Raw genomic sequence first — 16,777 nt, forward strand, 5'->3', positions numbered from 1 at the left:
TGAGCATCAGCCTGCGGACTGAAAGGTCCCAGGTTCGATTCCGGTCAAGGGCATGTACCTTGGTTGCGGGCACGTCCCCGGTGGGGGTGTGCAAGATGGATGATTCTCTCTCAACGATGTTTCTAACTCTCTATCCCTCTCTCTTCCTCTCTGTGAAAAATCAATAAAACATATTAAATATATATACATATATATATATTATTGATTTCAGAGAGGAAGGGAGAGAGAGAGACAGAGAGAAACATCAATGATGAGAGAGAATCATTGATCGGCTGCCTCCTGCATGACCCCCACTGGGGATCAAACCCACAACCGGGGCATGGGCCCTCATCCATAATTGAACCCAGGACCCTTCAGTCCGCAGGCCGACACTCTATCCCCTGAGCCAAACCGGCTAGGGCTGGCCTCCGACTTTTTGAGACGTAGCATTTCTTTCCGTTATGAATGTAAACAACAAAAGGCAGAGATTGGCAGTCCCAGAGCCTGGGTTTGAGGGGAGACCTGGAGAGGCTGTGCCCCGGGCCCACCGGCGTCTCTGGGGAGGGTTCCCGGCCCCCCAGGGGACAGGAGAGGCCCGTGTACCTCCGAGGCTGTCCAGGCCCTCCTGCAGCTTGTCAAACTCGTCAGGGCTGGACGAACTCTGGTCCTCGTCCGAGTAGGAGCGATTGGCGTCACCCTGGGAGGCGGGCCCCCACATTAGATCACATGTCATCTCAACCCTCCCCTCCTGCAACCTTTTTAATGGGTGCCCCCCCCCCAGCCCAACCCCGTTTTACAAATGCAGAAACTGAGGCTCAGGAAAGGAGAGTGAGAACCAACGAGGGCCCAGCCCACAAACCCACGTCTGCCTGACTCTGAGTTCCCCAAAGCCTCGGAGGATGACGGAGGTGGGATCCAGAACCCGGGTCCTGGAGACTTTAATCTCAGAGATGGAGAGGGAGGCCTAGTCTTACCCCCGGGGGAGACGCGGGGACCCTAGATGCTGCCTCCATGTGCCTGCTTCCTGGGATGGGAGGCTCACTCCCTCACTGGCTTCCCCCTCTTCTGGAGACTCGCCTGCTAGGTGTCTGAATTGCAGCCCTCCCCCGTCCGGACCCCCTCTCCTCCCCCCGTCTCCCCAGGCCCCAGGAGGCGCTTCCTCCCCAGGGTCCCAGTCACCTCCGCCTGGAAGCCCTCCACCAGGATGGCCACCAGCAGGTTGAAGAGCACGTAGTTGCCGAAGGTCATGAGGGCCACGAAGTAGAGGGAGGCCCAGGGTGAGGTGGAGGCCATGCCGTTGTAGAGGACGACGTTCCAGTCCTCCTGGGTGAGGATCTGGGGGTGGGGGGGGCCGCGGCTCAGCCCCAGCCCAGCCCAGCCCAGCCTAAGGGCAGGGGGGCCTGTTGGGTGGGGTAGCTGCAGGCACCTGGCAGCCCGTGCCCCCTGCAGCCTCCTCTCACAGGAGCTGGGCACCCAGGGACCTGGACGATCACCGCGCTAGCTGGGGTGTGCCCACCTGGCAGAGCCTCAGACACCCCCCCACATACACACACCCCGCTTGCCTGTGCTCCCAGCGTGCCCACGCCCGAAAGCCTGTATCGCACACCCCTGCCCTGACACCCACTCCCCACTGAGCGGGGCTCCCTCCCAGCTGCTCCCACAGCCCCCTCCTCCATCCCGCTCAGGCGATCCGCCTGCCCGCCCCCCAGCACAAGGCCACCCCCATCTCCCTGCTCCTCCGCCCCTGAGCTGTGTACACACACGTCCATGCCACGTCTCCTGAGGGGAGACGCCTAACGGGCCCCACGTCTCAGGGTGGGAGCGGAGGGGGCAGGGAGGGCACTGGGCGGGCAGCCCGTCTGGCCACGCCCCCCATGCGGGCCCACGAAGCCGGAGTGGAGGGACCTCCCTGTCAGGCCCCCTCTCCTCTGGATTCCCCGAGGCTGGCTGGCGGCACCAACAGGAAGCGATCCCGATCCCGGTGAAGCCTCGCGCCCGCCCCCTCCCCATCACACAGGGGCACGAGCTCGCCTGGAACACCGTGACGATGGCCCACAGCAGGGAGTCGAAGTTCTTCCTGTCCGGGATGGTGTCTCCCGTGTCCGTGCGGAGGCTGAACTTGCAGCCAAAGATGTGCATCCCGAGAATGCTGGGGGAGGGGCAGAGGGAGGGAGGCGGCTCAGGGACACCCGGCTCCGGCCCATCCTCCTGTGTCTTCCCCTAACACAGCCCAGTAAGACGGGAGGGAGCCACGCGGGTCCCATTTCACAGACGTGAACACTGAGACCCCGAGGGGACATGCCGGCCCAGAGCCACGGGGGACTGAGGGGGGGTGGCAGGACTGACACCCGGGCCCGGGGTGTGGCCCGAGAGCTCCGCCAGCCCCCGCCTCCCTCAGCCCGGGCCGGGGCAGGGGCGGCCGGGGGCGGGCCCACCTGAAGATGAAGATGAAGAGCATGAGCAGCATGCAGAAGGTGGCCACGTTGTCCATGGTCTTCATGAGCACCACCAGCTGGCGCCGCAGCGCAGGCATGAAGCGCACCAGCTTCAGCACCCGCAGCAGCCGGAAGGTGCGCAGCACGGACAGCCCGCCGTCCGCCTGCCCCACGATCTCCCAGATGCTGCCCGGAGGCCGCACGCCGTCACGCCGTCACGCCATCACGCCGGGGCGGGGGTGGGGGGTGGCGGGGAGGGAGGGGGGAGGAGAGAGGGCAAAGGGAGAGACGGAGAGCTCCATTCATTCATTTGTTCGTCCAACCAACAGTAGGTCAAGGTCACTGCTGCTCCAGGCACCCTAAGGTGGGGGTCTGTTAACCTGGATTCCACCGACCCTCCTCCGAGGAGTCTAGGGACGGAATTCAGGGATTTCTGAATTCAGAATCCAGAATCCACAAAGGTCGCCGGGCTGTTTCTCAGATTTTACTTTCTTTCCAGTGCGAACGGAGGCAACGAAATACAGAGAATCGGCGGCTCCCGTGGCCTCGCGGTGAGTGGGAGTCGCCGTTGTGAAGTCCCACGGCGGTGGGTGCGGACATTTCCGAGCAGAGTGTATGCTGCTCCCTCCCCCGGGGCGGTGGGAGTCACAGACCCGCTGCTCGGCCTCACCACTCAGTGCATTAACCCAGGAGCACGTATGTGGCCGAATCACACATTTGTTAGGATCTGTGTCCAGTGCACTGCAGTGTCATCGGCTTCCTTCACCGGCTGGGCCACCCCCTCTTTCCCCCTGACCCCCCTCCCAAGGGCCCACCGCCGGGCGGAGGGGGCACCTGATGATGACGATGATGCTGTCGAAGATGTTGTAGGGGTTGCGCAGGTAGTCGAAGAGCCCGAAGGCCGCCAGCTTCAGCAGCATCTCCAGGGCGAACATGCTGGTGAAGACCACGTTGCAGATCTCCAGGACGTTGGTCAGCTCCTCGGGCTGTGGGCGTCGGGAGGGGAAAGGGGCCCTGTCAGGCAGAAGGCGGCCACGGGTCCCCTGTGGAAGCCCCCTGGCTCTCGGACTGCCCCCCCCGGCCCCCCAGGAGGGGGCAAGGCCTGGCTCTGCCACCCGGCTGCAAGGCCTGGAAGGGCAGTATCCTCGCTGGTGCTCCATCTCCCTTTACCCCGAGGCCTTGAGGACTTCGCAGTCCTGCTGCCTGGATCCCGAGAGGCCCACCGAGAGGCTGGGACCCCTCGGGGCTGACCTGCCACAGATTTGGAAATGGTGTTCTAGCCACACGCAGAGAGAGGCATCACGATGCCTGCTGCACAGAGGAAGGCACGGGCTCAGATGCCGGTCTGAGGCCGCACAGTGCAGAGCGGAAAGTGGAAGGCAGCTCGTTTGCAGAGAGGAAGCAGGCGGAGAGCAGGCCTGTGTCTGCTCCCACCTGAACCACAGACAAGGGGAGGACCTGCACCCCCAGCACAACCGCCGATGCCGATGCCCCAGGCGACCGGGAGGCCCCGGGAGGCAGCTCCATGGCACAGGGGAGGAGATGGAAGCTCGGAGAAGTGATGGGACTTGCTCAGCGTCACCCAGCAGGGATGTGGCCGAGCCGGGCACTGCACCCAGTTGGACTCCAAACTGCTCTCCTGCGACACACGGACCCCACCTCGCTCGTCCGTCCCCTCCTCCACGCATCCCTCCTGCACTGGCGCACGCACGCGCGCATTCCACAGTCCGCAGGCCGCCCCGCTGCCGGCCGGTGCCCCCGGCGGCCAGTGGGTGAGCCGGGACACGCTTCCTGCCCTGGGCAGTGCAGGTTCTGGTGGCAAAGCCCCGCCAGGCACGTTAACTAACCAGCCAGCCAGCAGGGGTAACTGGGAGCGTGAGGGTGGCTTGGGGAAGGGTGACCCTGGAATCAGGAGCAGCTTCCTGGAGGGAGGGACACTCAGCGGAGGCTCAGAGCTGAGAGGAGCAAGTGGCAGGGACAAGAGAAGGTGTCCAGGCCGAAGGACCAGCCAGGGTCAGGACGGTGTGTGTGTGTGTGTGTGTGTGTGTGTGTGCCCCTCCCTGGCAACCGGACACCTAAGAGGCCTGACTTTAATTCCGTTCGGGTTAAAGGGAGAAGGGACAGAAGAAAAACCAGCCTCCGCTTCCCGCCTGCTGCCTGGGAAATACAGTAAAACTGCCAGCTCCCTCCAGCCCCGATGGAAGGAGAGAGCCCCATCCCGTCTGTGATTACATGCGACTCGCAAAGCGGTCCCGGGAGGGGGGCCGAACCTGCGCTGGGCCCTCGGCGGGGAGGGCTGGGCCCGGCATCGGGGCTGAGTCGGGGCCCAGATGCTGCTCTGAGCCACCAATTCCCCCGCAGGCCACACGCCACTCGGCACTCGGAGATGAAAAATGTGGACGCTGACAGCCCGTAATTGCCCATCACCCGCTCCGAGCCCCTCGCGCTGCACGCCGCTCCGCCTGCAACTGATGGCAGAGACGCGGCTCCCCAAAAGGTCACCCCCTCGCTCCCCGGCTCCCTGGCAACAGCTGTTTCTCCAGGCAAGTGCACACCTGTTAATCTGTCCCCAATGGCCCATCCATCACTCCTGCAAACCCTCCTCCGGGGGAGACAGTGAGCGGGGGAGACAGGCAGAGCCAAATATCTACAGCACAACAATTGGAATTTCTTTTGAGAGCCGAAAACCGACTTCTGCGCATGGGCCACGAAGTCTCCATCGCACTGTACGTGCGCGCCCGCACGTCGTATTTTGTGGGGCCAAAAAGCCGCATGTGCTCGCGAGCCACAGTTTGCCGACCACTGGCCTATGGTGCCCCCATTTTACAGACAGGAAACCTGAGGCTCAGAGAGGAGAGGTGGTGGCTCAGGGCCAAGGCCAGGCAGGAGTGGGATCAGATCTCAAACCCGGGTCTCTCCCCTGGGCCCACACCCCTTCACCTGCCCCACGCTCCTGACTTGAGGGACCAGCTCAGCGCAGACTTGTCACTGCCCTGCTTACAAGCCTTCCACGCCCCCCACCACCTACGGGTACAGCCAGCCTCAAAGCCCTCCGGGCGGGCGGGCAGCTCCCCGCCTCCCAGGCTGCCTGCCTCTCCGTGTGGGCATCCTCCCGGGGACACTGGGCTCTTTGGGGGAGCCTGTGCCCGGTCCCTGCTCCTGCTCCTCTTCGGCCTCGCTGGTGGCCCCTTCTCACCCCCAGACTCCATCTCCAGCATCACTGGCCCCGAGAAGCCTGCCCTGACTGGGCCCTGCGGGTGCCGCCCTCTCCCAGCCACAGAGCCAGGCTGCTGGGCACTGAGCACCCCACCCTCACTTCCCAGGGTCACCCCGCACCTGGGTCGGCAGTGACGTGGGGGCTGCTGACGGGAGAATGAAACCTGCTTTGACCCTCCCGCTGAGCTGGAGGCCTCGCAGGCAATCCCCCAGGGGCTGGGGCCAGCGGACACCCCCAGGCTGGGTCACCCCTGCCCAGGAGGCTCCCCATACTCCTGTCGTGCTGCCCATTCAGCCTCACCCTCTGTGTCCTGTTTCCAGCTTGCCGACTGTCCTCCAGCCCCAGGACAGCCTAGCCCAGCTCCGGAGGGGTCCCCGGCCCAGACAGGTGACTGCCAGGGGAGGGAGAAGCAGGTGTCTCCCCATACCCGTCTGTCCCCTCAGTGGAATCTCCAATGCAAGCTGAGAACCCCACGCCAGCTCTCACAGCTGCTCACCGTCACCTGGGCAAGCATCCCCCCCTCTCTGAGCCTCAGTTTCCCCATCTGCCCAGTGGGGATAAGACGCCTCCTCTGCCTGCCACCCAGGCCTGCCGTGAGGGCCACCCGGGGGAGAGATATAACCAACCCTGACAGCGGGTGACGATGGAGGCTCTGGTGCCCACGCGGACCCCACACACATGCTGTCACCCAGCCTCCGCTATGGAGAGTCTGGGCCCACCCTCCTCCCAGGACGGAGGGGGAGGGAAGGGTAGACTTCGGGGTCACAAGGGCCCCCTGCCTGGCTGGCCCTCCCGTTCCCCGGTCCCTCTCCCAGGCTGGTCTGTGGCCAGGAGGAACCTGGGACGCGCCTGAAGGCCGTGGTACCTGTGGTCCCACCTCTCATTTCAGTGCTGTGACCAGATGGGGAGCAGCCCCCCACTTCACCGATGGGGCAGGGGAGGAGTGCCCAGGCCCTCCATGGTGGCCACACCAAGGTCCCTGCCAGCAGAGGGGGCGGCCGCAGTGTGGCCGCACCCCAAGGATGCTTCCCCTCAAGGTCACGCCCTGCAGGAGAGGGGCAGTGTTCACCGGCCTTCCCCCCTCCCCTCCCGCCCTGCCCCCTCAGCCCTGGGCCCCGCCCTCTGCAGGCGCTGCTCAGACGGGGCAGCTCAAAATAAACAGGGCAGACCGCTCCCCACCGAGCTGCGAGCTGCGTCTGGGAGTCAGGGAGGAGGGAGCAAAAATACGCACGCGCGGAGCTCTGCCGAACAATGGCTGCCACGCGGAGCGGCTTTAAAAAGAGGGTTTTAAAAATCTTCCCTCTCCCCCCCCCCCCCCCCCCCCCCCCCCACTTCTCCTTTCATTCATTTCTGAGGTTCCAGACAGCAGGTGGTAACGCCACTCCAAAAGTGGTGTGTGAGGCTCCAGGGAAAGATCCAGAAACCATTCCCAACTCGCGAGCACCTACTATGTGCCAGGCTTCCTACTATGTGCAGTTCTCCCTCCTGCCACTCTGTGCAGAGGCCGTGAGGACTGCACCGCGCAGGCTCCCACCTGCCACGTGCTAAGTGCTCAGTGAATGGGAGCTGATCCCCGTGAGGGGAAGGGGAGAAACCGAGGTAGACCCTTGGGAGGGGCAGTGTGAGAGCAGCTTTTCCAGGCCTGATGGGGGCCCACGGGGTGCCTTCAGGGCCAGGAAGAAGAGGCCCCACCGTATCCGAGGCTAGAAAGCTTGCCCAGGCAGAGATCCGGGCAGGGGCCCTGGCCCGGCCGGAGGCTGGCGCCTGACAGGTAGAGGGAGGGATTGAACCCAGAGCACAGAGCGGCCCCAGCTGCTGTGCCGCCCTGGAGGGGACCCCTGGGAAGACAGGGGCCAGCATTATCCTGGCAAGGAGGCCCCAGAGGAACAGCCCTGACGGTAGCAGACGCCAATGCAGACGCCAATCTCCGTGGTGTAAACACTTCCTCCGTGGCCAGTCTCAAGCAACCAGCTGTCTCTAACAGTGGCCTTGCAACATGCCTGCGGTAGGAAATTGCTCTTGCAAGTCAGTTCCAGCAAGCCACTGGGTGCCGGGCCCCTGGGTGCCGCCCCACCAGCACCAGCACCCTGTGCTCCTGTCCCCTGAGGGGCCTCCCCCAGAAATGCTGCCTCCCCCCCCCCCCTGCCCGGCAGGCCTGAGCCGGGCAAAGGCCACCAGGCTGGACCCCAGGCCCGGGGTCCGGCTGCCCTCTCCCCAGCTCTCCCCTGCAGAGCCTCCCCCGGCCTCCCGAGGCCTCTCTGACGGAGCCGGAGCGGCTGGCAGCCCAGCGGCTCTGCACTGCGTGTCCCGACAGCCCCGGCGGCCGCGTTTAAGCAAATGGAACGGGGCCTGCGCTGGGCAGACTAGTGCAGAGGGAAATGAGAGTGTGGCCCACCGCGCGGTGCAGCGGGCGGGTGGGCGGGGCCTCCGCAGAGGGAAGCTACGGAGGCATCCAGGCTCTAACCCTGCAGGACTGGCAGGGGGCCTGCAGCCAGCGGCATCCCTCCCTGGGCCCAGCTGTCAGATGCCCTCCCAGGGTGGAGTCACCTATGGGCTGGGGGTCACTGGGAGCCAGAAATAGACGCTTTTCCAAATGGAGCCGGGGCTGGAGCGGTCACCCACTGGCACTATGGACCAGGGACATATAGGCTAACCACTCCCACCCCATTCCTCCCTCCTGTGTCCCTACACGGTCTCCTCAAGCTCCCCGTGTCCCTGCCACCTCGTGGGGACCCCTCCTCTGAGCTCCTCTCTCAACCCCAGCTGTCCCCGATGGCCTGGGACACACCATGTGGCCGAGGAGGGAGAAGGGTGACAGCCGGCCCAGGGCAAGCACAGGCCACCCTCAGGGCTGGGGGCTGGGGGGCCGGTGAGTGGGGCACCAGGCACAGGAGGGCGCCGTCAGCTGCGCGTATGTGTGGGCGATGGTGACTGCCAGGGACAGGTCTGTGCTCGGTGCCAGGGCGATGGGAGCGGCAGACGGTGTGGGCAGGGGAGAGCCTGGCCTCCAAAACCTCACCCCAGCTGCCCCGGGAAGATGACAGGAGGGTGCGCATGGAGAAGTGGGAGTCAGGTTAGCAGGGACGAACAGGGGGTATGGCCCTATCTGTGGATAGAACGTCGGCCTGCAGACTGAAGGGTCCTGGGTTCAAGTCCAGTCAAGGGCACATGCCTGCGTTGTGGGCTCAATCCCCAGTAGGGGGCATGCAGGAGGCAGCCGATCAATGATTCCCTCTCATCATTGGTGTTTCTATCTCTCCCCGTCTCCCTTCCAATATGAAATCAATAAAAATGTTTTTTTAAAAAAAAACAGGGGGAGTGCTGAGGGTGTCTTGGCGTCCTGCTGAGCCGCTGAAGAGGAGGGGACCGGATCCCGCTTTCTCCTCCCAAGCAGGTGAGCCCCCAAACTGCTGCACTCGGGCGCTCATGCACCCACTCACACGCTGAGCTCCTGCCTCTGGGCTGGGCCCCCAGGCCACGTATCTGAACAGGACCCAGCCCTGGTCAGCGGGGAGACGGACACACGTGGGTGTTGGACACACCCAGCGGCACGGGGCTGGCCTGAGGGGCCCGCCCCTCACCCACACAGCACCCAGCCCGGCCCCGGCGCCCCCCACTGGCCTGCTCGTGGTGCTCGATGCCCATGCTGACGGTGTTGACCAGGATGGCCATCATGATGCCCCGGTTGAAGTACTTGCTGTCCACGATGCCTCGCAGCCTGGCGCGCATCTCCCGCCACACGGCCCCGCAGAGCCAGCCGGCCCCCTCGGCCCGCTCCTCCTCGTCCTCCTTCCCCAGCCCCGAGGAGGCCCCGTCCCCGTCGGCCTCGTCCTCTCCCCCGCCGGAGCCCCCCAGGCCCCAGCCCTCCTGGCCCGAGTCGGTGCTGCCCAGGCCCGGGGGCCGGTGACCCGCGCTGTGCTGGCAGCGGGGGCCTCCGGAGGGGTCGGAGGCCAGCATGGCAGAGATGGGCTGCATCAGCATGGGGGGCGCCGGGCGCGGGGGGCTGTGTCCCGGGCACGGCTCTGAAAAGCAAACAGAAGGCAGGGTGGGCGCCTGCGGCCACACTCCACGCTCTCAGAGGAGGCAGCACTGAGCTCACCAGCCCCCCGCCCCCCTGACCCCGGACATAGCGACCCCTGCGAGTGAGCTGAGGCTCCTGTGCCCGCGGGGTCTGCCTGGAGCGGGCCAGCCCCGGAGCCAGGCGGCCTGTGGCTCCTGAGGAAACGGTTTCGCCTTCTGGGCTTTGCGGGTCAAAAGCTTAAGCCGGAGCACCCACCGCCTGGGGCTGCGGGTTCTCGGCCGGCTAGTTTGCGTGGTGTGCCTAGAACAGTGCCTGGGGCACAGGGACGTGTGTGCTGTCCTGGGCGTCACTCCCTGGCCTGCGGCCGTGCGCCGAGCAGGCCCTCCCGCCACCCTGGCTGCTGGCACTGTGGTGTGGGAAACGGCCGGGGCTTCTCAGGGAGGCAGCGGGGGGCCGGGGCCGGCAGGGGTGGCCCTCGGAGGAAGCGGGCGGCCTCGGCATTCCTCGGGCTTCCTGTCTGCACAGGGGAGGGAAGGAGGCAGGGGCCCCGGGCGGGGGGGCAGGCCTTCAGGCCCCAGGACCTCCCTCCACACAAGCCAGGAGCCAGGCTGCCTCCTCGGAAGGAGGGAAGGAGGCGGGACAGGCAGCCGGTCCCGGGTGAGGGTGGGAGCTGCCCGGGCAGGGGCGGGCCCTGGGTCGTGTGATGATCTGTAAAGCGTCTCTAAGAGGAGCCCGGGAGCCTCTCTGGGTGGTTTGATTTCTTCCTCATGTTTGTCTATATTTTCCTAAAACAAACACGCTTTGCTTGTTTATTTTAGAAAAACATACAACATACAGGGAAAGAAAAACATGGAATGCCTACTTTCACTCCTACACTTGCCTCAAATATCTCCCCAGGCCCCAGACAAGGGTCTGCCCGGAAGCCGGGCCAGGTGTCCGAAGCCCAGGGCTCGTCCCCCCTCAGCGGGCGGACAGGGCAGAGCCCTCCCCTCCCCCATCTCCCTCCCCACACGGACTCTGGCTGGGCCCCTGACACTGTGCCCGGGGAGGGACGGGCAGAGGCCCAGGGCAGAGCGCCTCTCCCCAGAGTCCCCGGGACTCCCCTCTGCACAGTCTCCTGGAGAGGGGCATGGGCAGTAGCAGGAGCCCCCTGGCAGCAAACACCCTGCCCCAGGTCACCCGAGAATGCTGGTGCCAGCCTCGCCCAGACCCCAGCTCCTCCTCATCCGAGTGCTGGGCCCGCCCACAGCCCCCTGGAGCCCCCAAGGCCACACCTGGACGTGTGGGGGCCAGGCTGGTGGCTCCGAGCATGAATTCCCCGCCCACCTCCTAAGAATCGATGTCCGGAACGAGAGACCCAGTGCACATGGTCTCACCCTCCCTTTTGGGGGATGGGGGGAGGGAGGGGAAGGATACCTAGGCCCACAGAGGGGCCAGGGTGTCCCAGTCACACACCTGCGCCTGCTCTGGGCACGGTCCTGACACCTGCTGACTCCCATCTTGGCACCAGCTGGGGCGGGCCTGGGCCTGGGCCTAGGCCTGGGCCTGGGGAGGGCCCCCCTGCTGTGGCACCTTTGCCTCCTGCCGGGGCCCATCTCTCCACGGAGCCAAAACTCTGACATCCCTGGCCCTGAGTTCTGGTCACTGACATCCTGTGTGACCTGAAGGAGCCCCCTTCACCCTCGCTGGGCACAATGCCGCTCGCTCTGCCTGTGATGGTCAGGCCAGCAAAGAAATGGGCCTGAGGCAGACCCCGGAGCGGCCGGTGGTCCCACCTGCAGGGCGGCCCGGCCCCTTTACCCCTGGCGGCCAGGCGTCACTGCTCACATGTGCTCGTAAGCACGGTGGCAGCGGGAACCCACACAGTGGGCAGGTTTTAGGGTTTCACAGACTCGGGACAGAAAGTCATTCCCGCCTCTCTAGTGTGGACCCCAGGGGCGGAGCCTGAGTCCACATGCGGACCAGACCGGGGAGGGACTTCCTCCAGGGCGGGGCTGCGTCCCCTGAGCCCAGGGCCAGCGCCGGCCGGGCACTGGCAGGCAGTCAGGAAAGGGGGAGAGGGAATGAGGGTGGGGCTGGATCCCCGGGGGGAAACCTGGGTTCTCCACCTGCTGGTCTGGCCGGCTCTGCTTGTGCTGGGCCGATAGGGTGTTATAGGAATAGTAATAAGGATCATTACAATATTGAATGAGTTTTAAAGTGTGGGACTGAAGTGCGATATCTGAAAGTGTGGAATGGAATGTAAACAAACTGATAAGCAGCCTTGAGTGGCCTGTGTGTAGGAAATAGATAAAGTGACCTGTACCCCGTATGGAAGACCGGATCGCAGGACTCCTGGGACCCGCCGATAAGACACACTGAAGACACATAAAAAGAGGGAACTCCACAGAAGAGATGTCCTTCTGCTCCTCCACAGAGGGCCACTCTCCGCACCCCCTGCCTGCACCAGCCAAAAGCTCTGCCTGAGCCCTGAGCCCTGGACGCTGAGCCCCGGGCCGTCGTGAGGGGCCTCACTAAGCCGAGCTGCAGCTGCAAAGTCCTGCGTGACCGTGTGTGTGTGTGTGTGTGTGTGTGTGTGTATGTGTCTGTCAGTGCGGATCCCCGGGGGGCCTGCCTAGGATTCTGGAACCCACCAGGACTCTGGTAAACAAACCGTGAGTGATTCGTGCCTTGCATGCTTGTCTCCTGTGTGATTTGTGCTCGGTGGATTATTAATTAAGTACCTAGGGTCGTACGTGTCAGATTTCTGGCTGAGGCACCCCAGGCCACCTGTGCATACGTCCCTCATGGAATTATTGGGACACAGGGAGACACGTCTGTGAACTGTGCCGTGTGGGGGCGCCCGAGGGAGGCCCCCGGGGCCCATGGGGGGCCACAGAGGCCGCGGGAGGCAGGCCACTTACTGAGGTGCCTGGGCTCCGTGGCGTGGGGCGCGGGCGGGGCGGCGGGGCCCCCCGGGCCCGGGGCCCGCCGGCGCTGCAGGCCCTGGTAGAGGCCCAGGGCGCGGCGCTTGGCCTTGCGCAGGATGTGGCACACGTACTGGAAGATCTCCTCGTAGCAGTCGCCCGGCTCGGCGTAGCTGGCCACCGTGCTGGAGGACAGGTAACGCTGCCGCTGCTCCAGCATCAGCCGGTGCTCCCGCTGCTTGGTCTCCGAGAACTGGGTCGCTATGACAACGAGGCACAGGTTGATCATGAAGAAGGAGCCCACCTGTGACCAACGGGAGGAGAGGACGGGGACAGAGGGGACAGAGGGTGGGGAGAGGCAGAAGTGAGGGCGGGGCAGAGATGGAGGCAGAGATGGAGGCAGAGATGGAGACAGAGATGGAGGCAGAGATGGAGACAGAGATGGAGGCAGACAGGGACCCAGAGGTGGAGGCGAGTGAGGAGGCAGGACAAGAGCAGACAGGGAGACAGGAAGAGGGGCAGATACGGGACAGAACCGGGAAAGGACAGGGTGGGGGACAGCAGGTGCACAGAGAGCAAGAACAAGGAGAGATATCGAGAGGGAGGGAGAGACAGAGGGGGGTCGGGAGAGGACGGGGACAGACGGCACAGGAGACGCAGACGCAGTGGCGGCAGCGGAGCAGGGACACGGAGGGGGGGTGGAGGGCCCGGAGAGACGGAGAGGCACAGCACAGGCGGGGACAGGAAAAGAGCGCTGAGGCCTGGCTCCAAGGGGACATCCGGGCCGCAGGCGGCCGTGGCCAGGCAGCTCCCCAGGCTCCACTGGGACCCCAGCTCTGGCCTCGCTGCCCGCCCACCGGGCACTCAGCACTGAGGCCCCGCCCAGGCCTCTGGGCCCTGAGGCCCACGGCAGCCCTGCCCTCTCTGACCTTGCCTTTGCCCCCCGCTGGGCACCCGGACAAGAGCAGAGAAGCATTCCTGGGGTTCCGCTGGTGTGGCTTTCTCTGGGCTTGGAGGGGGGCGGGGGGAGCTGCCCAGGTGGCACTAGGAATCCTTGCCGCCTCGAGTTCCTGCACGCTGAACCCATCACCGATTCACCCTTCCCGCCTCTCCCCTCCAGCGTGGCTGGGGAGCTGGGGTTCTGGGGCCGAGGACTCTGGGAAATTCCCACTCGTTCACATTTCCTGGGGACCTGCTTCGTGCCAGCCCGTGGGCGGAGTTCAGATCCTGCCCTCTGGAGCTCACACCTGCCCGCCTTCTACCCAGTACCCAGCCTGCCCCTGCAGCTGCTGCTCCGGGACCTCCCTCTCCCCATCTGTGAAATGGGAGGCTCAGCAAGACCAGCTCGGAACCTTTTAATTAGAAGGAGCCCCGGGACCTGGGTCTGAGGACCCCTCACGGGCACGGCGGGCACCTCGCCTCTCGGGGTGCCGGCTCCTCCCTGCGGAGCAGGCAGGCGGCACTGCATGGCCAGGGTTGAGGGAATAAGTGACCACAGACCCTCAGGCTCTGCCTGGCCTGGCACTGCTCCCCATCTCACTGTGAGCTCTGGAGTGAGGGGGCCTGCTCGGGGTCACTCTGGAATTCGGGGCTGCTCTAGCAATCCCAGTGGGTCACTGTCCTTCCCACCCCCCACCCCCCCGCCCCGCAGGAGGGTCTGCCTGCCTCAGGGCCTCTGAACGCCCCCGCCCAGAAAGCTGTCCCTCTGGTCGTCATCTCACCCCCCATGTCCCAAGCGTTTAGGCTCAATTCTGGTATCACCTCCTCCCCCACCCTCCCCTGAGCTGGCTGGAAGGCTCCTCCATCATGGCTCCCTAGATGCTGTCTGCTGTGCCCACCTTCCCCCTGGCACAGGGAGCTCCTCCGGGCAGGGCCTGTCTGACCCCCAGCTCAGCCCCCCGCCCTCCGCCCGGGGCCGCGGGCAGTGCAGGCGTCCCCCAGTGTGCCGGGGAGAGACCGAACCAACCAGGGCAGTGGTCGGCAAACTCATCAGTCCACAGAGCCAAACATCAACAACACAACGATTGGCATTTCTCTGGAGGGCCACATGTTTCAAACGTAAACTTCTTCTAACGCCACTTCAACATAGACTCGCCCAGGCCGTGGTATTTTGTGTAGGAGCCACACTCACGGGGCCAAAGAGCCGCGTGTGGCTCTCGAGACGCAGTTTGCCGACCAAGGAACCAGGGGATGAACCGCGGCTCTGGACAATGCCGGCTCCTGCCTCCTTCCCCCCTGGGGGCCCCTATGATCCAAGGCCCTGACCTCCCCAGGTAGGCACGGAGCACAGCCAGCAGCAGGTGTGTCTCGGGTCACCTGTCAGCTTGTCCTGAACCCCCAGGTCGAGGTCCCAGCAGCCCAGGATGGGGTGCTGCCCCAGAGGGTCAGTGTGCCCTCTCTCTCCCACCCCAGGAGGCCAGAGAACCCAGCTCCCAGCAGAGGGAGCCGGCAGCCACTCCCCCAGCAGTGAGTCACCTTGACATTTGGGGTTGTGTGGGGACGGTGGCGGTGGCTGTGGCTGCAGTCAGACACGACACGAAGGATGAGCTTCTTTGGGGAGACTGGGGGCGGGGAGGGGCAGGCAGGGCTGGCCTGGAAGAGGGGGGAGGCGATGGGGTGCCTCCTCCGTCTCCAGGTCCCCCCATAAAGCAGGGCTGCCTGCGGGGGGAGGGGGGGGGAGGGCCCTCCCGGAGTCTCGGGGAGCTCCCCCAGGTCGCGCAGGCTCGGTCTCCTCTCCGGAGCCTGCCTGGGAAGCAGCCGGGACCGGAGGGATAAGCTGGAGCCAGAGAGCTCCATCCTGGGCCTCAGCCGGCTCAGGCCGACGGAAAGCACGCGATCCCGGGGATGAGGAGGAGGCAGAGAGCAGGAGCGGGAGCAGGGGGTGGACCCGGGTGCCAGAGTGAGCGATGAAGACAATCGGAGGTGACGCCCCTGACAGCTCCCTTCCATCACCCGGGGCTGAGCTGCCATTAACAGAGTGCTCCCCCTCCCCCGCTCCCGCCCGCCCGGCCGGCCTTTCCGGCTCCGAGGAGCTCCCTGGGGACCCGCAAAGCCCCCGGCCTGGCCCCTGGTGTGCGGGTCCTCAGGCTTGCCCGGAGAGCCCCGGCCCCTCCGACACTTACTATGATGAGCAGGATGAAATAGATGAAGTTGTAGAAGGAGTGGGCATCCATCACGTAGTACATGATCTCCACCCAGCCCTCCAGAGTGATCACCTGCAGCCGGGACAGGGCGGAGGGGAGGGCGGGCCTGAGCCAGGCTGGTTCTCAGGAAGAGCGGGCAGCAGAGGCAGCGCCCCGGACAGAGGCCCTACTGTGCGCCCCGGACAGAGGCCCCACTGTGCGCCCCGGACAGAGGCCCCACTGTGTGCCAGGATGCCTGACACACATTACCTCTCCTACAGGCTACTGTCAGCTTGTCCTGAACCCCCAGGACACTTTGTGCTACCCTTCCTAGCCTGGACAGAGGCCCTACTGTGTGCCAGGACGCCTGACACACGTTATCTGTCCTACAGGGCCGCCATTGTCATCCTCATGAGACAGGTGAGAAGCTGAGGTTCAGAGAGGTTAGGGCACTCGCTCAAGATCACACGGCCAAGAAGTAGAACAGACAGTTGGTCCTATCCCTGTGGCTCCAGACCCCACCCCTTTCCGGTCTACCACACCCTGGAAGTCAGGGTCTCTAGTCTCTGGCTCCCGCTCTCTCTAAACCTCAGCTTCTTCTCCCCAGTGTGTGAGGCTGACAGAGCCCACCCAGCAGGCGGCCTGCCGCTCCGCAGAGCCTTGGGGTGTGGCAGGGATGAGGCTGGTGCAAGTCTGTCCCCACACACTCCGTCCGTCTGTCCGTCCGGGAGAGGGGCGCGAGACACACCCAGGGTCCTCCTCCCCAGCTCTGTTGGCAAATGCCCCTGGGCAGCCCGCACGCCCTCTGCAGCTGGAGGGGCCCAGCGCCTGGCTGGGGTCCCATCACCCCTGGAAGCTCTGAGTTCTGAGGTCCTGCCACTCCCCAGAGCAAAGTGAGCAGAGCAGCCCCTCCCCCCAGGAAGACCCACCCCCTCCTCCGGGGCTTCATGACACCGCTCCTGCGCCTGCCCCTTCTTCCCTCTGAGGACAGCGGGAAGGTGACCTTGCCAAAACCGGTTTGGCTCAGTGGATAGAGGGTCAGCCTGGGACTGAAAGGTCCCAGGTTCGATTCCAGTCAAGGGCATGTACCTTGGTTG

General features: G+C 64.9%; 1 protein-coding gene across 3 annotated transcripts in view; it reads right to left on the reverse strand.

Moving 5' to 3' along the window:
* CACNA1I (calcium voltage-gated channel subunit alpha1 I) overlaps positions 1-16,777 on the reverse strand; it is a 96,946-nt gene that overhangs the window by 24,096 nt on the left and 56,073 nt on the right. For 2 of the 3 annotated variants that reach the window (XM_045587468.1, XM_045587467.1), the window contains 8 exons: positions 15,681-15,773; positions 12,556-12,862; positions 9,253-9,653; positions 3,249-3,400; positions 2,415-2,600; positions 2,011-2,128; positions 1,159-1,314; positions 583-676 (listed from right to left, as the gene is read on the reverse strand). In XM_045587468.1, coding sequence (XP_045443424.1) covers positions 583-676; positions 1,159-1,314; positions 2,011-2,128; positions 2,415-2,600; positions 3,249-3,400; positions 9,253-9,653; positions 12,556-12,862; positions 15,681-15,773 — 1,507 coding nt within the window. The remainder of the gene's footprint in view (positions 1-582; positions 677-1,158; positions 1,315-2,010; positions 2,129-2,414; positions 2,601-3,248; positions 3,401-9,252; positions 9,654-12,555; positions 12,863-15,680; positions 15,774-16,777) is intronic. The other variant, XM_036457823.2, reaches the window with a different exon arrangement.

This window comes from Pipistrellus kuhlii, unplaced genomic scaffold (assembly GCF_014108245.1).
Source record: "Pipistrellus kuhlii isolate mPipKuh1 unplaced genomic scaffold, mPipKuh1.p scaffold_m20_p_3, whole genome shotgun sequence".
In the NCBI taxonomy this organism is placed as follows: domain Eukaryota; kingdom Metazoa; phylum Chordata; class Mammalia; order Chiroptera; family Vespertilionidae; genus Pipistrellus; species Pipistrellus kuhlii.